The sequence below is a fragment of the Hyalella azteca genome, unplaced genomic scaffold (genome assembly GCF_000764305.2).
Source record: "Hyalella azteca isolate HAZT.00-mixed unplaced genomic scaffold, Hazt_2.0.2 contig14273, whole genome shotgun sequence".
Taxonomy (NCBI): Eukaryota; Metazoa; Arthropoda; class Malacostraca; order Amphipoda; family Hyalellidae; genus Hyalella; species Hyalella azteca.
Window position 1 is genome coordinate 294657 of NW_025944164.1, and position 27074 is coordinate 321730.

Below are 27074 nucleotides of genomic sequence, written 5' to 3' on the forward strand. Positions count from 1 at the left end.
TATGACGCTGTGTGTGACTGAATTTGGCACATTGTGAGACTAATTCCGGCAACGCTTCCAACTCAATTAATTTGTAATTCTGGCACCCTGAGTTGGAATTCCAACGCCCTGTGTGAGCTGTATCAGAATACGACACAGCTCAGAATGAGCTTAATTAAAAAATGTTATTAAGCTTTTAATTAAGAAAATTTAAATTTTTGGACACAGCTTGGAACCTCGGAACGAGTTGTGTGTGTCTAATTCCAAGCTGTGTCGGAATTAGTTTTTACGTGTCTAAAACCGTTGCTTAACTTAATCGCCTATTAATTTATTTACCACTTGAAATCAGCAAATACAAGTATACTTAAAGGATTCCTAATATATTCACAGAATTATTTAAAAGTCTCAAACCATAATATTCTTGGTAATAGTTTAGATTAAGTGCATCCCAAAAAAAGGGTGTTTTTTTAATTATATGTTTTTTGGGGTGTAGATTAAGAATCTGAAATCCGTTTTTGGCGGTTGGCATCGGAAAACCGATTTTTTCAGGTTTTTTATATATTATCTATAGAAAACGACAATGGGGGACCCATGGGGAACTGGGGGTTTTAGGGGGAGGGACACGCCCAAGGCTTTAATTCGTAAAAAATTTGGGTAAAATCGGCAAACCGTGGTACCGTAAAATGGGGTAACTTAGACCACTTTTTTTTATAAATGATGCCATTTTTTTACTAGCTAAATTAAACTTGAATTGAAACATGCAAAATACAGGTCTATACTCTAGCTTCACTCACCATAAATTGCTGGCTCCTGCCTCAGTAAACAAATTGAACTCGTGGACTTCAACATCTTGGCAAAAGGCTTTGGACACTAAGAGGTTTCCCCTAAGCAGCACACAGAGTAGAAAAATATCAATGCATCAGGCTGTGTAAATAAGAGATTAAAATATGAATGATGAATATGAAGCGCCAGATGCTATACCGGACAATTGTAACCTTTTTATGATCTAGTTCATTGGAGTAAAACACGTTTCTTCGAGTATTTATAGTAGAGTATTTACTATCTAGAAATGCAGAATCTTTAATGTAAATACCGAATAACCGCACTCCTGATTTCACTTTTAGTAGAATGTTCATCAGTTTTGAAAATTTGTACAGCTGTTAAACCAGTCGACCAGTTCCACGGTCTTCCCCACACCACACCAAAAGGAACTCACTTTATTTGGGTATGAGAAAGGCTGCTGGGGGATTCCACCGCCACCTCCCCCTGAAGCCCCTCCACTTGCCCCATCACTCTTGCCTACGTCATCCAGGGTGATGAGTGCATCTGCCCCCCATTCTGACTCGCGCATGATCTGCAATGAAGAAATTACTAGTTTTACTCAGTGGTGGTGTGGTGCATTAAAGCTTTACACGAACTGTAATTAAAAGTACAAGACTCTTTTTCTAACTTCACACAATGTTTATATAATGTTGTGATACGGTATATAAAATCATTTGCATTGACAAATGCATTTAACCATACTAACTTCCAATGTACTCAACAGGCAAACAACTAGCTGAGTTGATGGTGCCAATTATGTAGTCTGTGGTAAACTAACAAAAAGAATCAAACTTGGACACCTCTTTAGGCTGAATTTAAAATGTGATAAAAGAAAAAACTTCATACAAAAACGGTATTTGAACACAAAAAAGTAACGTTGTTTTTATGTAACCTCATGTACGCAAAAGTACATACTTGAGGGTCTGGCGTGTATTCCAGATTGTAGTTGTGTGCAATTTCCTGGAGATATTTTTCCACGAGAACTTNGTCCCGGGGCTGAACATTTTACATCCGCCGCTCGTAATGCGCTGTTGGGGTCCGGGTTTTAGTCAGTACCGCAGTCGTATCTTGTCGGGTCTCGCTAAGTCGCTTGTTGGCAGTCGTCAGAAGTTTATTGTGAAAGGGTCCCATTAGTTGGCAGTCGTTGAAAAAGATAAATGACCTATTATTTTAGCTCGAAAGTCGTTGTAAAGTAAAAAAATGGGTCGATAACTTCAGCGAAAGTCGTTGAAATTACAACGACTATTGCCATTGTATGAGACCTGGTCGGCAAGATCTTCTGAAGGCGAAAATTTTGCCGATAATGCATCGCCGTAGCGGCGTAGCCCGTAGGTCTTTAAATCTTCGTTCACTCTCTGCACAGTGGTGTGTATCTAACAAATACCTCAGGGGGTGTCCCTAATTACCCCAGGGGGATGTCCCTTTTTACCTCGTCACATAGAAATGGCTGCCCTTTTTTTTGGAATGAGATAGGCAAATTCCGTCAATTACGTTTTCAAGCCAACACCTGTCACCTGTGTGCAACTTTTATGTAAGTAACATTTTTTAATATGGCAAATATTTTTTTTGCTCCAGATTTTTCCAGACAAATATTTTTTGCCCTAGGGCCTAGGCTACTAGCCTACTACTAGTTTGCAATTTGTTTAGTGAGTTAGTGTCAAGTGTCAACTGGATTCTGGCAAAGCACTGAAACTCTGAAAGCAGAGCGTTTTTAGACTCTCCTTCAACACTTTGAGTTCAATTTCAAGTCCAATAAGTAGACCAGAGTCCAGACTGACCTGTAGTATCATGGATACCAGTATCGTCAGACATAAGATAATAGTTTAAATCTTGAGTAAATGAGAAAATTAAAAATGAACCGATTCTAAAAAATCACTTGTTTGCCAGTTGCCACTATCACTATGCGAGTTTTGCATGGAGAGTGATTTGCGAAAAGAGATCCATAAGAGTGGTTGTTTGTTAGATAATTATAATTTATGTAGTTGATTTATATGCTAGAGTTAACGAGACGTGCTATCAAGGTCAAATAAAAAACTAACGTCCTAATTTAAAGGTTGTTTAGCACAATAAACCATCAGAATAAATGAATATCAATACTCAAAACGAATTCGATTCCGTACGAACGGAAACATGCGCCAAAACAATTACTTTATTTCATGACTTCATTGAGAATCTGATGGATTTTAAATTAAAACTTGATATGGAATAACACACTTTACTCTTAAAACAATATAGCCATTTAGATACGCAAAGTTTTGGATGAACTCTAAACTAAACAGTTAGCAGTGACAAACTTGTAAAATTGACTTCGAATAAAAGTCAACAGCATTCGCAGTGAATTCGAAAAAAATGATGTCTCGGACGCGGGACAGCTTCTTTCCCTTTATTTTTACATGCTTGAAGCCTCCAATATTTACAGACACACTAAATTGGAGGAGACATCCAGACATATTGAGTGCCAAGTGATCACTTCAACGCCCCAAAAACCTTAATGTCTAAAATTTGGTAACGGACGGCTTGATGAATAAGGGTCATCTGCTATTTTGAGTACAAGCAATAGTCAATGCGTTTCATGGAAGAATTAATTGAAGGGTTGCGACTCTAGCGTAGTTTAATCTGATACATACCGTTCATGAACAATGATGAGATAAACTAACAGCTCAATCTTCTAAAGGTGACGCACAAACAACAAACGTGCACAAGTTCAGGACAATAATACTAAAATTTCGAATAGACTTTTTAACATAGAGTGGTGATTAAGTTGATTAAAGTGCATCATTTCAACTTCTTCAATAAAACTCAACCTAATATTCGAACCTAACGTTAACGATATCGTAAATTTTTACATCAGTGCCTACAAACGTGTTATTGAAGACAGTTAGCTTTCAAATGGGCATGGACTATTGTTCAGTCACTCGTATTGTATACAATAATTTGGAGATCCCCTATGGAATGTTACCCACATAATTAGAATGCAGAAAAGCCTGAGAATATGAACAGCATTTCATTCATACAACCCAGCTCATTTATTTCGAATAACGATAAAATCAATGGAGCAGTCCAGGTTATCTCAGCGAAGAATAGACAAGCATTAGTTCAGGCAGCACCCAAGGGTTCAAGTTCATCAGAGAATATATATTTAGATAGATATATATACTGAAATAATGCCTATATATCAACGATATGGTGTCGTAACGTTATAAGCCTACGCTCGCCAGAAGAACAGGCGCATCGACTGAAAGTAAAACCCCCTCAAGAAAGAAACTAAGATATTAAATTTATATTGAAAACCTATAACCTCATTAACCTGTGACCACCTATAGCACAAGATTTATATTCCACAAGGAGTATTAAAGATCAGGGAACACATAAATTAAAAAATCAAGATGTACGAGCGCTTGCAAGAGAGTTATACTTTAGGAATATAATAGGTTATTAAGGCACTGCGAGTTTTAACGTGAAGACTGCTATGACCATGGTTGAATTATTACATGTAATTCAACCATGCCCATGACGACGGCGAACTCGTCTAATAAATTGGACGAAAAGGCGAAAAACAACTTTACTCCAAATATCCCAGCTACTGAAACAATAATAATGCGACCACCTCGACTAGTAAGTTGATGACCAGTCTATGAAATACACAATTTAGTCAATTTTATCACAATGTTAAATGATCAAATGATGGTAACTTTTCTTAAATCAACATAAAATAATATAATATAACTTTTATAATCATATAATAATTTTTTTAATCATCATATAATATTTTTTAACATATAGTGCCATGATAATTAGCATTATTGTCACCAATGCAATTTTTATTATCAAGCACACATACCGGTATTCAAACAAGGTTGTATGCGGAATTCGATACATAGAAAATGCATAATAAATCAAACCGAGTCACGACAAGTGGTGAGATAAGGAAACAGCAAGTAAATTCTTCTCTTTATCTTTCTGAAACTATAAAGGTCCTCCTCTGATGAAAAAATCCACTCAACATATGAGTGAATAAATATAGGGATAGATATTTAATAAACATTAATAGTTTGTGACATTCATTGATACAAGTTCTGCCAGCGTAAACACTACGGAAAAGGTGAGTAAAATTAATTGACAGGGGAAGAAATGGCTAGTTGTCAAAACTGCTCAAAGAAACTATGTACCATCAGAAATCACACATAAATCAAATGAATAATATTATGGATAATGACAGATATATATTAAGAGTTTTAATTCACATTTTGAGTACCTACACAAAGTGTTGAAATTACTCAAGTACTTCTTGCTTTTATTCGCCATTAAAAAAGGGTTTTTAGATTCACAGACTGCCTATAAATATGTTGAAGAGTTTTTAATTTTCTCATTACTGACCATAAAGCAACTAAAACCAAACTTGAGTATAACCCTGGTAAAATAAAATGCAAAGTTTGAACAACTGAATGCGATGTCCAAAATATGTGTCAATCTATTTCGCAGCAATGGCCCGATTTTAAAATGAGTAAGAATTCCGGCACGTAAATAGTCTGATCCTACACTGAAAGTATACGAAAGTCAATTTGTTAATAAGAAATGCAGAACAACGTTTGCACGAAGCCAATCTTTAATGGGTTAAATGCCTCATTTCTTCTTGAGGTTCTGGAAGCGTTTGTTGAGGTCGTCGAAGTCGATGTCATCGGCGTTGGTAGGAGATGCGTCGTTGTTGGCGTTTGTTGACGGAGTTGGCACGTTGGGCAGGTCTGGCAACGAGAACCCGAGGTCGTCGCCAGCAGCGTCGCTGTCAACACCGAACTTAGACCGGGGCGAAGGTTGCGGCGGCTGCTTGCGGTCCTCATCAGACTGCAATTAAATGGAACTTGCATTTCGGTAAATATATATAAGTTAAGGACCAACTCTATAAGCTCCTCATTCTGTGGCAATCAACCACATGGCAGTGGAATACATGCACGTAAAAAAGTTAGCAACAGTTTTGCTGCCTTTAGAACTATAATTATTAGTTGATTAGAACGAGTTTCAGATCTTCAATGGTCAAACGCAACTCAAGCGTTTCCAAGTGAGCGGCCAAAGAAAATATATTGCACGCAATATTGTCGAAGTTACTGGAAAACAGCAAATCAACCAAGAAATGGAAAAATAGATAGATTCAAAAGCAAGCAATAGATTCAAAAGCAAGCAGACATTTCATGAAAAAATTGATAGGTGAGGGTTGAAAAGCGAAATAGTTATTAGAAAATAGAACACGAACCTTCCAACATTAATTAGCATATCTCCCAGAATAATCATATAAGATATACAATCATGATTATTTGAGTTCATTTTAAAACATCAAAGGTGATGAGTAGAGACGTCCACCTATATCTAGCATACGATCCTTCATAATTATCATACGATCACATATCATTGCCAGAACGCAATACTTGAAATAATCTAGATACAGCGCAGGAGAAAACATGCATTTGCCACAGGGATTTAGCACTAGCATAATATGCTAACGGCTAATGTTCTCTAAAAGACTATTAGGTAATGTTGTCATGCGAGAAAGTGCGCAGTAATATACTAACATCATGAACGATATGAAATGAAAAACAAAAGCGATCCCAAGCTCATACAAGGAGAAAAATAACACAGTTAGCTAGAGTGTTAACAGATACTTAAAATATAAAGTATATGGAGTTATCAGGAAAAAAGACAGCAACTATTGAATGCAGTCAGCAAGTGCCATCAATATTATTAAAATAAACGATTACGGTTAAATAAACACGAATAATAATTCGAAACCGAATGAAACCTGAGCATGTGTCAGTGTGTTTATTGATAGGAATAATTTTGAAAATAGAAATAACAGAAATCAGATAAATTTGATATATATTGATAAGAGGATCAACAGACATGAAAAATGATAATGAAAATAAACCAATAAGGATAGATGCGCTAGATTATTTGAGGAGATATTAGTTCTTAATCTATAGAATATAAACTCCACAGATTATTATAGCGTGATATGCGTTATGAGGCTAGAATATCAGATGAATGGCGGGTGTGGAGATACCGTGGCGGGGACGTCAGGAGGGAAGTTGAGCTTGCTGTGCGAGGGGGCGGCAGCCGGCAGGGAGGAGGGAGGGGCGGAGGGCGGGGACACCGTCCCAATGGAGGTGTAGGGGGGAGGAGGGGAGCTGCTCAGCCTCGTGTCATTCCATGTGCCAGCGTCCCCAGTGGGGAACTCGTGTCGCTGTGGGGGAAAGAGGCGTGACTCGGTGCGTCATTCGTGCGCCGTGAGTACGTCGTGCGTGTGTCGTGTGCTGGTGATTGGTTAGCGCGTCGCGTCACGTAGAGTGTTAACAGATGCTTAAAATATAAAGTATATAGAGTTATCAGGAAAAAACGACAGCAACTATTGAATGCAGTCAGCAAGTGCCATCAATATAATTAAAATAAACGATTACGGTTAAATAAACACGAATAATAATTCGAAACCGAATACAACCTAAGCAAGTGTCAGTGTGTTTATTGATAGGAATAATTTTGAAAATAGAAATAACAGAAATCGGATAAATTTTATATATATTGATAAGAGGATCAACTGACATGAAAAATGATAATGAAAATAAACCAATAAGGATAGATGTGCTAGAATATTTTAGGAGATATTAATTCTTTATCTAAAGAATATAAACTCAACAGATTATTATAGCGTTATATGCGTTATCAGGCTAGAGTATCAGATGAACGGCGGGTGTGGAGATACCGTGGCGGGGACGTCAGGAGGGAAGTTGAGCTTGCTGTGCGAGGGGGCGGCAGCCGGCAGGGAGGAGGGGGGTGCGGAGGGCGGGGACACCGTCCCAATGGAGGTGTAGGGAGGAGGAGGGGAGCTGCTCAGCCTCGTGTCATTCCAGGTGCCAGCGTCCCCAGTGGGGAACTCGTGACGCTGTGGGGAGGGGAAGGGGCGTGACTCGGTGTGTCATGCGTCATGGGGCGTCGGGAATCATGGGAGCGTCGTGCGTGTGTTGTGTGCTGGTGATTGGTTAGCGCGTCGCGTCACGATTGCGTCATGAAAGCGTCTAGCGGTGCGCCAGAAATCGTGAGGTGGAATTTACATTTAAATCTGATAGTCAAAGGCCCTGTCCATTGAACTGCTTATGCATAAAACAATGGAAAAACAACGTACAGAACCTTGAATTAAAATAACATGAATAGAAAAAAAAAGAAATATTTATAGCTGTGCCAGGAAATGGACCAAGGCCAAAAGTGAGAAGACAAATGCATCACCATGACGCTAAGCAAAGATTTAAAGCAAATGAATACAATTTTTACAAAGATACAGTGAATAAAAGATGAGTGAAACGCACAGCGGGAGGCACGAGAGGATCTTCTTCAGGCTCGACTTCTGGAGGAGGTGGAGGTCCCCCAGGAGGGCCGGGGTAGTTGAACGGGGCTGTGGGGGTGGGGTACACGAAGGGCTGAGGGTACGCGGCCATTCCGGGCACGTTCGGCAGATTCAAGTCAACGCTGCTAGACGCCATTGCTTCTGCAGCCTGCACGGAAAAAAAGGCAAGTCAATAATTTATTCAAGTGAAATAAATTCGTACTAGTTACAATTCACGAGCGATTCTTACGAGTTGCTGCACTGGACTCACATGATTTCCATTTCCAACTTCATATAAGCAGCGAGCTCGATAGTAACATTCCATTGAAAATGTAGCCTAATGAAGTGAAGTTGGTAATTTATGTAAAAAGACAGAGAATAATGAAGTTTAATCCCTGAGATAGTTAATAATTCAATGTTAAGTGTTATGTTAATGACAGCCAAAGTGCCTGCTTTCAAGAGGCAAACTTCGAAATTGATATCTGATTACTGACACGTTTATTTTACACAGGTAGGAGTGAAGTCAATTGTTCAAAAATTGTACGAATTAGAAGAGGAATTTGAAGAGAATATGAGAACAAATGATAGGTACCTAGAATATTGCAAGTAAACAGAACACAATTAACAAAGAATAGCGAGATATGCGTCAGGTAAAAACTTACTCAGTTCATCACTCAAGCGCTTCCAGCTACATTGCAGAGTGCAGACACGTATGATGAGGAAATTACTCTATGCATATGATAATATAGGAAAATAAGGGATGCATGTACACAATCAAACATTTACAAACATCAGCAACTTCGGTCAGCAAAAACATAAATTTGATGTTATAAGACACAGTAACATCTAAGAATACAATGTATGAGTAAACAATTGTCCAAAACCATTTAATTACAAACTTTTACTGCTTGAATGCAACAAAAATTTGCAAAAAAAAATTCAGGGAAATAGTACTAAGATCATCAGTAATATATTATTAAATCGTAAAATTAACAACAATTCAGAAATGTGATTAAAAACATGGCATCAGTCAATGAAAAAATTGAGGTCGTTGCTTCTGAGTCCATAAAGCACTAGAGCTTGGAGATAAATAGATTTAAACACAAAATTACACGCATTTAAAAGATTAAGAGGAATATAAAATTGTCGGAATAATAAATTGCGGTTATAAAATATTTTAGGAGTCAAATAATATACCACAGTAAGACAGGTTTCATTACTACCAAATTAAAACATGGAACCAACTGCAAAGTCGGCAATATAATTAGACATCGATACACATGATTACATACATTAAACATCGAGCCAGTGATGGTCGTAGAACTACCAGTGGCACCAAGTGCCCGGAAAAACTGACCTATCACCCCCTCCTTACCTAGTCGCCACTACCAGGATGGGCAATTACAACAACAACAACATCACATACACGATCATTAGCAACACTGCCTGAATGGCAGCCTGGTCATTAGGACATAACAACTGTCAAACAAAGCATCAACAACAATCAAGAGCTTATTTATTAAATAAGAAACAGATTAATTATGCAAAAATTTCAATTAACAGTAAAGTCATCAAAATTAATGGCGTTGTCTCGAAGAAATTAAATCTTAGGATCGAGGACAACGCAGCAATGTTTGCTGTGGTGTAGCGGCGCCAGCAGCAGCGGGAGGTTGTAGTGGTCAGGAGTATCAGTAAGTATGAGGTCGATGGTGCTGTTGAGGTGCGTGGGTTCCTGCACCATATTGCGCACTCCCAGCGCAGCATTCAGTCGATCACATGCTAGATGATTGAAGTCTCCAGCTACAATAATACGTATTTTATCGCCCCCGAACCGACGTCTGAGATCGAGCGTGGTGTTGACAATGTGATCGAGAAGAAGCTTGCCAGTAGTCGAATTGGGTGCGTGGTAAGCACCGCAAACGAATGTGTTACCACCGACACATATCCATAGACACTCCAGCTCAGGCGGCACTTTCACCTCTGGTACGTGAATGTCAACTTCTATGATGGTCTCGCAGGGAATCATAGAAATAGTTACGCTAGTTTTCACGTAGATTGCAACCCCTCCACCACGACGGCCTTCTTCTCTATCGTCGTGGAAGAGCCGGTAGCCGTTTAGCTGGAACTGCGATGCAGGGCGGCTAGAGGAAAACCATGTCTCTGACACAACGACCACGTCGGGTTCTCGAGCATAGACCAGAGAACTGAATTCCTCGAAGCAGTTAGTCAGAGACTGAGGGTTGGTGAGGAGCACACGGGGAGCCCAGCCGTTGATGGGAATGTTAGTTGAACTTGACGAGGCATGGCAAGGCAGATCTCCCATCGATGTTGCCAGGAAATCAGTGGAAGTTGACTCTTGGCGACAAGCTCCGTTATCTGGATGAGGCGAATTATGTCCGTTTTGAACTCCGTTAAAGAGTGGATTATATTCGCTGGGTGAAGGATATCCATTTCCACTGGGGATTGAGAATCCATTGGGGGTTGAGAATCCATTGGGGCTTGAAAATGCACCTCCACTAATAGGAGAATTTGCCAGATGCAGCGAGCTCAAGTCCAATGGAGTTGAATCCTCAGTGTAATCCTGAAAACGAAACCAAAGACCTTTTTTACCAAGATGTTCAAGTCCAAGGAATGAGCCATCTTTGTGTCAAAACTAAACTGATAGGCAGTAGAATAAAATTTAGTTAAGTTATTAGATAAAATCGGTAAACGAATTAAACTCGTGGACTTCAACATCTTGGCAAAAGGCTTTGGACACTAAGAGGTTTCCCCTAAGCAGCACACAGAGTAGAAAAATATCAATGCATCAGGCTGTGTAAATAAGAGATTAAAATATGAATGATGAATATGAAGCGCCAGATGCTATACCGGACAATTGTAACCTTTTTATGATCTAGTTCATTGGAGTAAAACACGTTTCTTCGAGTATTTATAGTAGAGTATTTACTATCTAGAAATGCAGAATCTTTAATGTAAATACCGAATAACCGCACTCCTGATTTCACTTTTAGTAGAATGTTCATCAGTTTTGAAAATTTGTACAGCTGTTAAACCAGTCGACCAGTTCCACGGTCTTCCCCACACCACACCAAAAGGAACTCACTTTATTTGGGTATGAGAAAGGCTGCTGGGGGATTCCACCGCCACCTCCCCCTGAAGCCCCTCCACTTGCCCCATCACTCTTGCCTACATCATCCAGGGTGATGAGTGCATCTGCCCCCCATTCTGACTCGCGCATGATCTGCAATGAAGAAATAATGAGTTTTACTCAGTGGTGGTGTGGTGCATTAAAGCTTTACACGAACTGTAATTAGAAGTACAAGCCTCTTTTTATAACTCCACACAATGTTTATATAATTCAGTGTTATTTAAAATCACTTTCATTGACAAATGCATGTAACCGTACTAACTTCCAATGTACTCAACAGGCAAACAACTAGCTGAGTTGATGGTGCCAATTAGGTAGTAAACTAACTAAAACAAAATCAAACTTGTACACCACTATAAGCTGAATTCAAAATTTGTGACAAAAGGAAAAAAAAAACTTCATGCAAAAACGTAGTTTGTTCGCAAAAAATGTAATGTTGTTTGTAAGTACCCTCAAGTACGCAAAAGTAGTACGTACTTGAGGGTCTGGCGTGTATTCCAGATTGTAGTTGTGGGCAATTTCCTGGAGATATTTTTCCACGAGAACTTTAGGTGGCGCCTGAACACTGAGCTTGTGGATGAGCTTCTCACTGATGGTGCTGATGGACTGCTCCCGGCACGCGACGGCGTACGGCTTGCCATACTTCAGTGCAAACTGATCCGCAACAATCTGCAAATAAAACATTTTTTTAGCTACATGTACATAGAATACAGGAAAATAATTATTAAATTCATTAGAATAATAATTTTCAAGAAGACAACATTTTTATATGTAACAAGTATGGTAAGAATATGATGCAGTAATTATTGCTGCACAACGGTAATGACACCAGTCTTACCTTGAGCTCTGGCACATCGGACATGAGTCGAGGAGCACACCACACAAGAGACGAGATGGCCTCACTTAAACCAGGGTCCAGGTCTCTGCAATGAGGTTAGAAACGTCATGATAGTGGGGGCATTCATAAGGTGAGCAAATTTGTGAGAGAACATGTTAATATTCACAATCAAAGTTCCAATCGTAAAACACAAGCCAAAATTAACTATGTGTCCAAGAATGTCAGTCTGACATACCGCCCCCGTGTGATGCAACTACAATAAAAAAACTTAACTGACCATTATGACAGAGGTAATATTACTGGTTAAAGTGCATATACCACATACAGCAGCAGGAATTTACATCAAATAGTGTAATATTGAGACCGATCATGGTTCTTTCAAGGTTTTAAGTTACAATTTTGGAGCATTTAATGAGAATTGCATAATCCTTATTCCTTTTCGACAGAAATAAATCGCAACTTTGTTCATTTGTTTGGTATAATACATATTTGCACTGACAATGACTTCTAAGCAAATGCATTCCTTTCAGGTTCAATCAAACACATGTGCCTAACGCAAAATAGGCTTGATAAACTTTTGTGTGAAGACAAAAAATAGATTTGAATACTGGTAGAATTTGTAGAGGCATAAAATGCTCTCAATATGGATACAATACATTCATCTCATATACATCCTCCAGATAAAATTAATATATAAATGTCAATAGATTACTTTTATTTCATTAATTTCTTCTTTGCGTGGTACATTGAAGGTTTGCAATTCTTCTGGGAGATTTTGTTGTTGCACACTACTAATGATGCTGGCTTCTTAAAATTTTCCATTAAAACATGTGAAATTTATAAGAATTTTCTGTTGTTGACTTTAGGTCAGTTTAAGGGTTTTATGGAAAATTATGCATCAATAAATGAGTTTAAACTATTACCGTAAAAGGGGGTAACTTAGACTACTTTTTTTTTATTAAACTTAAATTGAAACANGCTTTCAATAATAGCTCTTTTTCGTGGGTCACATTTTTCATTTTTAACCTATTAGATATGCATAATTTTTTAGCTTTCTATTGTGTTACGCAGCCTCAGTATTAGGCCTTTAATTTTTAGGTATTAGGCCATTGACAAAATTTTTCTATGTCAAATAGTTTTTGACTTTTGGGGGTTTTTGTTAAAAAACTGTAAGTGGTCCAAGTTACCCCGGGATTCTAAGTAACCCCCTATTATGGTATAATTACAGGCAGAGCTAAGCAATTATATTAACATACTTCATTTGCTGGATAAGGCCAAATCTTGCCAGGACAAGGTCGCAGTACATCTCAGTGACCTCCATGGCTTCAACTAGGTAGTCCTCTCGAATTATGTGCTCCACTCGAATTTTGGCTCGCTCAATCTGCAGGAATAATTTTTGTTAGTGAAAGAATTTTGTCACATTAATAAGTAAGGAATACAGTTGCATTGAGCATTGAATAAAAGAAAGATCTGATAACACTGAACACAATATAGGAATTTTTTGGGATAACTTTTATTCAGTAGGTACTTAATTTGAGGGAGCCAACTAAATGGATTGAGTATAACTAGACAAATAAATATAATGGACAAATGACTAATGACTTGATGTAGTCATTTGTTAAGCAACACACACATGCAACCAACTGAAAAACTTGGCAGTGGCATTTGGCAATATATACGTGTGAAATAAATTATATTTTATTATCTCACCTTGCCAGCAGCAATGTAGTCAGCTATTTCTTTTCTGGCCTTTTGAGTCAATTCTGTTTTCTTTTTCTCAAGGAGCTTAAGTCTGTTAATTGACAAACGTAAATTTGTTTTGAGCTTTGCATAGCTTGGCCCTGAACTGAACATTGTGTAAAATCTGAAATGATATCATTATTATATAATTAAATTTTTTTTATTGAATTGAATGTGTTAGAACAAGAGGGCTCATTGGAAAAATCTTTATATTTGAGGAAAGTTATTGATATTACCCTTACTATTCATACTTCCTATCTTACTTAAACATAAACTAGGATTGAATTTTAGTCTTGGGAAAATATGGCAGGTTCAATTGCAGCCATACAAATTTCCGCGTGACAGCGTAATTAAGGACATCTCCCCGGCCCCCAGGGTAGTAACTAAGGGACACCCCAAAAAACACATTTACAGTTTAACCAAAATAACCTCAGTTAGCAAAGGCTCCAGTAAGTCCAGTTAACAAAAAAATTTTTCAACACCCAAGAATTTTGATTACATTTACCTTGCACAGCAAAAAAAGGGTCACTTATCAAAAAATTAATGTATCATCAGTCCCATGGTCATCACAAAATTGTGCACACTGCACAGAATGCCATATTATATACCTATAGAATTACCTGCGCACTGGGCATCATTTCATCATAGAATGAAAGGTAATTAACCTAAACTATGATTTATTTCTCCAAAATATATGATGGTTGTTAGTTGTTACTAAAACATTTCCTGCTGTTTCAGGTATGTTTTTTACAATCTATTTTATAGTGAATTCACTTAACCCAATTAAAATGGTGTGAAATTAAGAGTAAATCTTAATTTCAATCACTTATCATCCTTTTTAAATCTAGTCTTCTTTAGTCTTTAGATTTGGTATTTATTAGCAAATAAGATAGTTATTCTAGATAGCTAGGTAGCAAGGTACCTAGGTATACATTTTGTTTCACATTGATTTATGTTATTGTGACATAATAATTGTGCTATGAGCTTATTTTCTGAATGCATCTTTATCTGACTCTGAAATTCAGGGTTGAATTTAAATAAAGCAATAGGTATATAAATAACTAAATATATATGTATTACCTGACACAATATTTATAATGGGTTGATCACTAATAACTATACTATAAGCAAAACATCCTGTTGGCACAACACAACATTGAATGCAAATTGCAATCAATGCATTAACAGCAATTCCTTGGATTCCATCAAGCTGACTGCTGACCCCACAACTTAGGCTAGTCAGTTATATGAGTCATTGATGACATCATCATAGACATAGTGATTTAACACAAAAGAAAAGTTGAACAAATATATAAGTTTTGTCTGGCAGCCAGGCCTCAAAATTTGACTTTGCAGCAACACAGCCTGGAACTGCTAAATTATAATAAAAAAATGTTAAATTTTTGGTTCATTCATGATAGTAAATTAATAATAAAAAATTTGAGGCTCTCAAATCTTGCGATGTAACTGTGTAATGTATACTGTTCAATCCGGAAATCAGTCTTATATTTTTACTCGAAATTAGACTACTATGGTAGCTAAAAGCTTCTAGATATTGAATTTGTTTCTAAATTTAGATTTGGACTGGGAACACCTAAAGTATGACAATTGACGAAGTCACGAAGAGTCAGTGCAGGGTACAACTACGTACAAGCACCGATACGGCGATACCTTCCCTCAGCCCCACCTTCCGTTACACTACACTAGTTACACTGAAACATTCAATCACTCATGTACGACTCGACCCCTACAGCTGTGACTCATGAGCTATTGATGGGTGCGCAAATATTTCTATTTTTTGCTTCCATCGAAAACGAAATAATGATCGAAAATGAATAAATCTAATAATTCATCCCCCGGCACATAGCTAACAATTACTTATTTTTTGGATTCCAAGTAGATCCGTTAAAAATTCAGAAACATAATATGAGCTGTTGTTCAGCTGCCCAAAACTGGCGCTTTTAGAAATTAAGGAAATTTATGTAGAAAACAAAATTACGTTTATATCTGAAACGAATTTTTCTGACAATGATTGGTTATATTCTCAATTTTGTCCACCGGTACATCAGTTCCGAATTCGGAATTAAAATAACTACCATGGGCTGCCATGCTTGGGATGACGTATCTTTTACGTAGGGCAATTTTCTCGCGCATTATTTTTTTAATAATTAGATTTGAAGGCTTCGAGTGCTTTTGCAGTATGCACTGCCCAGCCTGGCAGATCTCTGTCATTAGTTGCAGATAAAAGGAAGAGACTTGGGCTTTACTGGGCAAGAGAATGGCTGCAGCAAGCACCCAAGGTCAGAAGACTTATGACTCCCGCGCATTATGATTTTTTTGAAGCATTGCTCTGCGCAGTTTGCGCAAAACAACCTAAATATTTTCTTTTAGTGTAGGTGTCGGCGGCGGTCGTCCCAAATCTCGGCCATCTATCGACTCCACGCGGCGCAACAGGCGGCTGCGAAATTAGCGTTAAAATAAGCAACCGGATGTCATGTCAACCGGAACTCGACCACAACAGCAGAGTGGTCGAGTCTGCTGTTTCCATCTAGTTCGCAAACTTTGCTGGAAAAGAGATTGTTGAATTTTAGAAAATGGCAGGATAATTCAATGAAGTGTGGTAGCAGAACTGCAATCTTAATACGCTATTGTGATTCGTAATATGATAACCTACGTAACAACTTTCAGATTGCAATTTTAATTTTTTTCACATTCAAGGTAGGCTATAAATGACATAACACAGTAGTAATAGTAAATGTAACTTAACTAGGCTTCCATGTCATGTAATATACCTCGTAATCGAGATATCAAATGAGCTAAACCTGCTGCCATCGATTTACTGACAGTAATAGTAATGGTTTTTAGAGTCGCCTGTCACCGATTCTGAACGTCGCAGTACTTTTCACAGCTCAAGCTCATTGCCCGTCTCAAACACACAACTCGGTGCTCTAATTTCTACTGTCTCACATCCTTGCCGATTTTGACCAAACCGTGTTGTTGTTGTAATTGCCCATCCTGGTAGTGGCGACTAGGGAGGGAGGGTGATAGGTCAGTTTTTCCGGGCACTCGGTACCACTGGTAGTTCTACGACCATCACTGGCTCGCTGACCCGCCAGAACCCTTTTATTGCATTACACAACACCCTGGACAAGCCAGGTACTCATTTATCAGCCAGAGTTGGATGAATGGCTGAGTTGACCATGAGCTGAGCTTCCAGGTAGAACTTGTCCTCAGTGGGACTCGAACCCGGGCGCTGGGTGCGGGAGACAGAGTCTCTCACCAGTCACCAATGCACCACCACAGCTCGTTGCCTGCGATCAAACCGTCGCAGGCAGCGGGGATTGAACCCGCACCTTCATTGCCAGGCTTTGTCCTCTGAACTGTAATTACTGGGCCACCCTGCCACGTGTATGAATTCAATTTTATTAGATACTTTATTTTATTTAGAAATAGTTTTTTGCAGTCATAGTTCGTTAAATCTCGCTAAATTAGGCAGCGTATCATGCTAGAGACCGTAAGGCGCATTTAGACAATGGCTCTACAGGAATTTATAATGGCAAATGCAGTACATGAGTGTCGAAATGAAACACTTTTACGTTTAACATTAAGTGGGTGCTTAATGCAAACAAAGAATATAAAAAAAATTACATTAATAAATTAATGCAACCAAAATTATGCCTGAAATATGTAATATATTAGTGCAGAAGCCACCAGAACCTACTTTGGAATTTCCCGTAAATTTTACTAATTTTAATTCATTAGGTAAAGCCGTCAGAATTGTCGCCTGGATGTACAGATGTCTTCACGGGAGCGCAGCCGTGCACCACCAATTTTGTGCACCAATAAGCCCTGAATCGAACGCCTTGGATCTCTCCGGACCTACACCAATCAGCCGTGCACCACTCGGCTTTGTCCTCTTCTGGCCTTGACCACCACCTGCCGTGCATCACCAGGCCGCGGATCGAATATGGCTTCCAGGCATCGTTAAATTACGTAATTTTACGTTCATCGCATCTGAGGTTAGGTTTCAGATAGCATAGTTTTGTTCCAAAATGTTTCGTCCTTCGACAAGTGGCCGTTCGACCGAGGGCTGGTTCGACCAACGGCCTAGATACGGACGGCTTGAAGTGTCGAATGCTACGTTCCGGAAGGCAGGAATCATGATGGTCCATTACATCCAGGGCAGTGGTGGTCTTCGGCAGGCTACCCGTCTCCACAATTTGAAGCAGCGCATACTCATGGATGCTTTAAGCATCACTCTGGAGGCCGGTTGTCTTGCGCAAAATTGCGGTCAGCAGAGATAAGACTAATATTTGCTAGTCAGCATTCAATATTTGCAGAAACGTTGTCCTTTCTCAGAGGAGAAAGTAAAGCTAAAATTACGAGCATTGTGCGTCAGCTTAGACTTCACCTAGATCTGTCTGAGATTATTCGAATTAAACAAGGATTACGCGCAAAGTGCCGAGTTACCAAACTTGATTTCCAATTTTGTTGTCTAAAAATTCGGGACTAGCTAAACTAATTTTAAGAGAAACTCATCGAATGAATCATCATTGTGGATTAATTGAGACTTTGAATTATTTGCGGTCAAGATTCTGGTTACCTTCAGCTAGACCCCTTCGAAACTTCTTGAAATGTTGCGTCGTTTTTCGTAAAGTCTAGTGTAAGCCATACCAGAGCGCAATTGAAATGAAAAGACCATTCAATGATCATTGAAATGAAAAGACCCTTCAATGAAAAGACCATTCTTACCAAATGTTTAACTCGCAAGAAACTTTTACTTCAATGTTTTTGGAAACGCTGTCATTCACACCATCTTGCTTCACTCCGTGAAAGATCTTAGTCCAGCAATGTAACTTTTAGTAATACTGTTAAAATACTAGACATTGTACCAATTTATAGCGATCACCCTCGTGTACTTGGGAAATTAAGAAGGGTAATTACTTTGATTGTTGGTAACGATAACCTTGTTCGTTCTGTAGAATTAGTTACAGACACTGGAAGAGAGATATTTTGTAGAGATCAAGAGATCAATTTCTTCTTGAATATTTTGTTTTGGCCGAAATTCACAGTGATCAAATAATTTCTTCCAAACTACTGAACAGATTCGAGCGAAATTTTGAATTTACAGTCCTAACTACCGCACGGTAATGTTTAGCTCGTGAAAATTTTTTTTCGATTGTGCCTTCGTTCGCGAGTTTTTTTTTTTCGACTTCATTCGTGATTTAAACAGCAATACGTGCTTAAATTCGCAGTAATAAAGAAATTTTTCCAAACTACTGAATAGATTTGAACGAAACTTAGTATTTAAATACCTAACCTCAGCAACGGCGATGTTTAATATTTTTTCGTTTTGCCTTCGTTTGCGAGTAATACGGTTATACGTATAAGGCTCTTGATTACTTAGACCGGCCGGTAGAAAAGCCGGTCGTTCCTCCTATATCTGTATAACTCGCGAATGAAAGCAAAATAGAAAATTTTTCACGAGCTAAACATCATTGTTGAGAGGTAAAGTATTTATATACAAAGTTTCGTTGAAATCTGTTCAGTAGTTTAGAAGAAATTTCTTGATCGCCTCGAATTCAAGTGACAAATTACCCGGCGATACGGGCCGAATATAAGGAAGTGTGAAATCAAGAATGACGGTGAAATGAAAAAAAAAACTCGCAAACGAAGGTAAAATCGAAAAAATTTTATAAGCTATAAAATCACCGTTTGGTAGTTAGGAATGTATATTCAAAATTGCGTTCAAATCTGTTCAATAGTTAGCAAGAAATTCTTTGATCACTGCGAATTTCGGCCTGTTTCTCAATATACGCGTAACTCAGGAATGAAGGTGAAATTTGAAAAAAAAATTTCGAGCTAAACATCACCGTTAAGTTCTGATGAATACGTGTTCCAAGTTTCCTAGAGCTGCGTTAATTAGTTTGGGAGATATTGCTTGATAATTGAATTTGGAGATTGGTCGTGAGACCGGCCACGAGTCCGGCCGTAAATTCGCCCGCGACGTCCAATATAGGTTTCTAGAGCTGAAACAATTAAAACAGCTGAAAAACATATTGGTTCACTAAATGGGGTTCTCTTTGTGAAATACACATTTGTGTTTAATGTTTAACCTTTATCTCTAAAAATTGCAGCGTACTAAATTTCAAGAAAGAGGCGTATGTCTGTGGGGGGCGATAGAAATTCACTAGGGAGCCAAAGGGGGCGCCAGCCTGAAAAAGTTTGGGAACCACTGCTCTACAGCAACACGATGCGGATATGCGTTCGTGAGTATACGGTGTGTGATTGCGTTGACACGCGTCCATATTTAATCTATTTAGCCTTTTAGGAGCACGGCTCACGGCGCATATTTTTTACCAGGATAGAACGGCGCACAGCGCTGATTGATAATATGTCAATAAAAAATCCCGTGCACATGGCACATCTACCTGACCATGTTGGGCTGTTCATTTGTGCGTTAAGTTGCGTTCAGCGTTTGAGCCTTGAGTCCGCTACGAGTTCTTGGGTAAGTTTAATTTAATTATTATTTGCATTTGCTGCATATCTTAAAATCCATAATTGAATTAGGCACTTTATGCCTAGAACTCAAAAACTAATATTAATAAATGAATACAAAATAAACAAATTTATTAGCTATTCGTGAAGCAGATGAAACGTTTGCATTTAAATCAAATAATTTTCTCACGGGTCATCTCTACGAAATGGTTTTTCACATTCTCAGTGTCGCGACGACGTACAAATTAGGACAATAATTAGTCTTAGTATCATCTATATCATGGAGTGTCACTTGCGAGAAGAAACACATACCGTAAGAGTTGTTTTTTGTTCGATAATTTTAATTTACATAGTTGATTTATATTATTGAGTTAACATGACGTGCTATTAAGAAGGTCGAATGAAAATATAACGCCCTAATTTTAAGGTTGTTTAGTACAATAAGCTATCAGAATAAATGAATAACAATACTCAAAATGAATCAAATTCCGTGCAAACGGAAACGTACACCCAAGGGGGGCGCAGCCGTAGGCCACAAATTTTACTCTTGAATAAGCCGTGAAGCCAACACCCAGCCTCACCAGGCATTAACGTTACTCAGCCTCAGAGCTAGAAGCCACAGATTACGCTTGAACTTCCTAATCCAGACCAGCGACGCAGTGCCGAAAGATAGTAGCACCGTAGGTCTTCAGCCAATGCTTAAGCATGTTCGATCTTACGGAGGCAGTTCTTCATCCGGCATTACCTCTTCTGACCTAACCCATTCACGCTGTCCCGGCTCACAACCTTCTTGCAGCCAATGACTGGCTCTGCCAGCACACTTGCAACGCCTTTCTATCTTCCTGCAAATGATGAGGTTATTTTAGGTCCGCTCAGGTTTGTTTTGGGTGGAGAAATGTTGCAGTTTGTGTAGGTTAGACCTGAAGAGGTTAGGCCGGAAGAGGTTTGGCCAGATGCAGTATGGCCATATGCTTACCTTTAGCAAGCTTAATTTGTGACTGTGGTAATCCGGCACTATGGCTCTGAGCGCTTGACCTTATAGGTTGATATGCCCTTTAGCGTTCTTACCTACGGAAAGGAATATGAACTAAATGTAAAGTTTGGCAAAGCTGGCGTCCGGCATGCGCCCCCACTTAACCAACTATGACTGAGAATCTCATGACTTCACTGAGAATCTTACAGATTTAAATTTAAGCTTGTTTCTTGCGCCGTCACGCTAGTAGCGGTGGAGGCTCCGTTGGTGGCCGAGGGAGAGGAATCGGAAGAGGAGTGAGATGGGCGAAGGCAGGGAGGGTGACCAAGAACGCCGCTGCCTCTACAGGTCTGTCCCACAATGAAGAGACGCTCAGGACGCGGGGTAGGAGGAGCAAGCAAAGAGATGCTGGACACTGAGCATGCTGGACACTCTGGGACCCCACACTCTGGGCATGCGGTGCTAGGGGAGCGTCCGAGTGACGGTCCGACCCTAAAGGTGTAGGACGCCAGGGAACTACAATATCTCGAGCGCAGCTGGGATAGCGCCGAGCGGTAGGGGCGGGCGAGGGAGCGAGGCCACTTCTGATGCAATCGGTGGTGGTGGGGTAGCCCAGGACAGCGTTATTGTCGGCGGTCGCCACAACGCGGGAGCCGATCTCCCTGCAAAGGGAGCGCCTAGCCTCACCATAGGCACCTGCGAGCATGACGTCGTCTGGAAGAAAAGGCGCAACAAGGTGGCCGAATCTCGACTTGGTGGAGGCTTTCATGGTGCAGTCCCCGAGAGGGGCAGAGGCAAGGTGGAATGAAGTATGGAAGGGCTAGAGGGCGCTGGCTAGGAAGTAGGAACTGACCGCAAGCCAGGTCTAGGTGAGCGAGCAGGGGAAGGACGCCAGTCTCACAATGTAGAAGGGCGATTGGGGCCACTTGCCGGACGATATCTTTGTACCTAAAAAACGAACCTATTTTGAACTTATTCAATACGCTATGATGCGTACCGCATCTTCTTATGCAAGACCGTTTTGAGGGATTGGGGTAGTAGTCAAGCGAAAAGACTTTAAGCAGAAACTGAAACAAGTAATGCAGGTATAAGCCTAAAAAATGCACTATGAAACTCTATTGAGGGAGGTACTCGTGATGGTTGAAATTGAGTGATGTCAGTCCTGGTAAAAAATAAACGCAGAGAAGAAATTGTATAATTCAATGAGGTCACCAAGCAGACGTTGATAACACAGGCTTGGAAGCTTCATAATCTTTAGCCTTTCTTCATAAGGCTTGCCTTTTAATCCCAAAATTATCCTTGTTGCACGTCTTTGCTTTACTCTTGACTAATTTTTTGTTCTTTTCTAGTTTTGCTGATCACACGGCGTTTCCAGACTCTAGGTTTGGACGCACGACAGCGACAAACAACAGTTTCATCGTTAAAGCATCTATCTACTCGTAATAGCGTCTGATCAGTCCAAGTCGTTTATTGTCTTTATTAACTTGAGCTTCAATATGCTTAGGAAATTGCAATTCATTGTCGACATTAACTCCTAAGTCCTATTCCCATTGTTGACTTCGACATCATCACTCTGTCATTGCAACCGTGTCATTTCATACTGTAATCTAGCTGTTCATTACTCTTGCCAAGGTGGATTACTTTACATTTGTCAGCGTTAAAACGCAGCTGCCACTTCTCGGCCCATTCAATAGAACTGTCAAGATCACCTTTCAACTGTACTTTTTGCTATGTATTCCTCACTGTATTATAAACTTTTGTGTCGCCAGCATACATCGAGCACACGCTAGACACAGCTTCTGGCAGATCGTTTTTAAACGCAACGAATAAAACAGGTCAGAGAACGCTTCCTTGCGGCACGCCGCTGCGCACTGGAGCCCAGTCTGATACGGACCCATTAATACTGACACGTTGGCGTCTCCCTACTAGAAAATCTCTGATCCATTTGAGTACATTGCTGGCAATTCCCAAAGACTGCAATTTCCGCAACAGCCGCTCATGTGGGACACTGTCAAATGCCTTGGCAAAATCGAGGTACATTGCATCTACTGGCTCCCTTTCGTCCAGCAGACGGGTCCATTCATTCACAGTAGACAAGAGGTTAGTGGTGCAGGATCTACCGGCAATAAAGCCATGTTGACAGTCTGATAGGAGATTATTAGCAGTCAACTGATCGATCAATCTATCCCTCATAACAGATTCCATTACCTTGCAAAAACACTTGTCAAACTGACAGGGCGATAGTTGCCCGGGCAGCTCTCTGTCACCTTTTTAAACAATGTTGTCACTTGAGCTTCTTTCCAGTCAGCCGGCAAGATCTCTTCGTTCTAAGTTTTTCGAAAAAATGACATCAAACGGCCGGCTAGGACAGTTGCGAACTCTTTGAGTAATCTGGGTTGGACGCCGTCCGGTCCACATGACTTATTTGGATTTAGAGCGATCAGGCGCTTGAAAACCTCTTCTTCTATCTTGAAACTTGTTAATTTAGAGCCGACTGGGCGCTCCTCAATAACTGGAATACTGTTCAAGTCCTCTTCAGTGAATACGCTACTGAAAAACTTATCAAAAGGACGTTAGCCTTGCCCTAAATAGAGGATATCTTTCGTTGATCTACTTTAAAATCAGAAATACCGTCCTTTATCTTGCACCTTGAGCTAGCGCACAAAAAGAAAGCTTTCGGTTTTTTTTCTGCATTTCAGCAATATTTTTTTGAGGGTTTTTACTGCGGTGCGACAGCTTTCTTTAGCTTGATTTCGTGCTCTTGAGTATGGGTTATAATCAGCATCGCTACGAGTCTGTAAATAACGCTGGTATGCTTCCTTCTTGGTTGTCAGCTTAGCTAGAACTGTACTGTTCATCCACTGAGTTTTTTGGCTCCACCAAGCTTAATTTTAGCTACACACGCATCAATTAACTACAGACATAACCGTGTCCTAGAAAAATGACCATGACTCAGCCACATTCATGTCCTTAAATACACTTCGAAATATTCACTGCATTCGCTGCTTCACGGAGTTTATCCTAGTCGCCTTTCGCAAAATTCAAACGCTCACGCTTCCAAGGCGTCTTTTCTGTTCAGCACCTAAGATTGAAATGGTGATGGCTTTTGCCCAATGGAGCCTCGTGACGAATCACATCTAACATTGATTCATCACTAGTAAACACGGTCTAGAATATTGGGACTCTGTTTACTTCTATAATGGGTTGGCTTGGTAACGTGCTGGACTAGGAAGGAGTTTCTCGCAGACTCCGTGAACAAGGATGCTGGGTGATTCCCATCCCATGTAGAGGATCCTCCTGTCCAGTCTAGCTCTGGATGATTAAAATCACAAACGATCAACTTGTGTGACCTACGGACAGTCATGCTCGGCAATAGACTGTTTAGTACTTTATCGTTATCAGAGGAACTGTTTGGGGATCTATACACGACGCCTATGCGGAGGCTATTTTTGCCCTTGAGAGAAAGTTCGCGCCACACTGATTCTCTAGCTGATTGATGCTCTACAGATAACTTAACTTGCTGGGCCCCAAATGAGGTTCTGACCCACTGAGCTACAACTTTACTGCACTGCTCTTCATTCAATGAAAACAATCAAAATCTGGGTACTGAAATTCAACAGGCACAATTTTATCCCCACAATTTTTAGGGAGTGTTTCTGTAAGACAAATAATGTCTCTCCACTCGTTTGCGATCACAGCTAATAGTTCACTTTTTCTGTTTAAAATGGAATCCGAGTTCGTGTAAAAATATTATACAACTTTTTGTGCACTTTCACTTTGCATGCGTTCACTTTTTACATTATTTAAATGCCTGGATCTATGGACATGACTTCTTACTTGTCTTCCAACTCCGCTGACTGACCGTGTGCGGTCGGTGTTGTCTTGATATCGTGAAAGTGGTTGACCCGAGTCTCCATGCTTTTCCGCCTGAATCTCTCCTGCTATTTCTTGCGAAAATTTTCTCTCTCTAACGGTGTAGCATCCTTCTTAACAAAGACTGAATTAAACTCTGTGAATTCACTTAGTTTTCTCGCAGCCTTAAGCACATGTCCGACCTGTCTCTATCCAGCAGTTCACGAGTGCTTTCGTTGGCGAGATCAGAGATGACCTCTTTGCGGCCTTTACCTTCTGTGTTATCGCTATTTTTTGTTTTGTGCAGATGAGCTTTCATTTCCACAAGCTCGTTTCGTAACGAGTGTAATTCGCTACGCAACAAGCTCAATTCTTTCTTGTGGTTCTCTTCCATTTCGGCTCTCTTTCTCAACTCTTGCTTGTTGGTTTCTTCAATTTCGGCTTTAAAAACAGAAAACATAGAAGAGCACTTCTCTTCCACCATTTTTTCGCTTTTTTACAGCGCTAAGTGCAGGTTGTTGGCAGTCCTGGCAGTACCAGTGTACTGACTTGTTTTTACGAATAACCGAGCAGTCAGTCTTGCTTAACTTTGCACAATTGTTGCAGATGGTATCCCCGCAACGATCACAGGCCACTGTAGCTTCATTGACGTTAAACGATCCCAGCTTGCAAAATTTACAAATTTCTCCTCGTTCATTTTGCAATTTGATCTTCGAATTCGGTTTAACAGGACTGGAGGCCTTCTCATTTAATTTTTTCCTCTCTGCCCAGCCATCATGAAATGCAAGAGCTAAAAAAACACAAGTTAAAACTGAATCAAGTTGAGTAAAATTGTAAAGTTTCCAAAGTGCTTTAAAAACTCGGTTACAGACTTGAGAATAAGTGGCTTTCAGTCAGCGGCTGAAAAGGTGTTCAGGGTAGAGGAGGTAAGCTTGGCTATAAAACAAGGGCTCTATTGTTCTACGCTGGGGGGGCAGTGCTCGTTGCCCTCGCTGACTCTAAATCTAAATCGCGTTATTTTAGGTGGAAACACTTTACTATAGGCTTTTTTTCTATTCGCACTCTCTTTTACCGACTTCACTGAAAATTTAGTCATTCACTGACACGGATCATAAAAAATGCAAAAAGAGTTCCGAAAACGGCACAGTAAAAGTAAAAAGTTGAAAATCTGAGACCGCAAAACACGAGCGTCCGCTCTCGACCACGGTTGAAACTTGACTGGTGGTAGGTCTTTCGATCGCAGCCTCTTGCATGCCGTTACATTCACAACGACGTTAAGTGCCTTGACACCACAACAAATTAATCAGTAATAAACGCCGCATCCGAAGCATTGCTTTCGGGAATGCCAAACCAAAAAAGGTTAAGTATTCTTCTCTCTATCTAGCAGCTCCCGCTGACGAGATCAGAGATGACCTCTTTGCAGCCTTTACCTTCTGTGTTATCACTCTTTTCTGTTTTGCGTATTTACACAAAACAGGATTTAGCACTAGCATAATATGCCAACGGTTAATGTTCTCTAAAAGACTATTAGGAGACAATAATACACTAACTAGTGAATGCAGTCAGCAAGTGCCACCAATAATATTAGTAAAAGAAACGATAACGCTTGAATTAACACGAATAATAATTAGAAACCGAATGAAACCTAGACATGTGTCAGTGTGTTTATTGATAGTCATAATTATAATAATGGAAATGACTGAACTCAGAAAAATTTGATATATAATGACAGGAGGATTAACTGATGTGAAAAATGACAATGAAAATGAACCAATATGAAAAGATGCGCTACCTTATCTGAGGAGCTATATGTCGAAGAAATTTTATAGAATATTATAATGTTATATGCGTTATCAGG

The 27074-nt window shown here is 39.7% G+C and overlaps 1 protein-coding gene across 3 annotated transcripts; it reads right to left on the bottom strand.

Annotated features, from left to right (window-relative positions):
- Window positions 1-3529: 3529 nt before the first annotated feature.
- Window positions 3530-14034, bottom strand: LOC108672607 (IST1 homolog). 3 transcript variants are annotated; one of them, XM_047884011.1, is made up of 8 exons: window positions 13864-14034; window positions 13410-13534; window positions 12154-12238; window positions 11793-11984; window positions 11271-11408; window positions 8151-8336; window positions 6854-7033; window positions 3530-5643 (listed from the first exon to the last, which is right to left on the bottom strand). In XM_047884011.1, exons 1-8 carry the CDS (start codon window positions 14005-14007, stop codon window positions 5425-5427), a joined length of 1269 nt encoding a protein of 422 aa, XP_047739967.1. In that variant the 5' UTR covers window positions 14008-14034; the 3' UTR covers window positions 3530-5424. The 3 variants fall into 3 exon arrangements, with proteins under 3 accessions (XP_047739967.1, XP_018015796.1, XP_018015795.1); XM_018160307.2 differs by lacking the exon at window positions 6854-7033 and adding an exon at window positions 7550-7729; XM_018160306.2 differs by lacking the exons at window positions 3530-5643; window positions 6854-7033; window positions 8151-8336 and adding an exon at window positions 9573-10748.
- Window positions 14035-27074: the final 13040 nt, after the last annotated feature.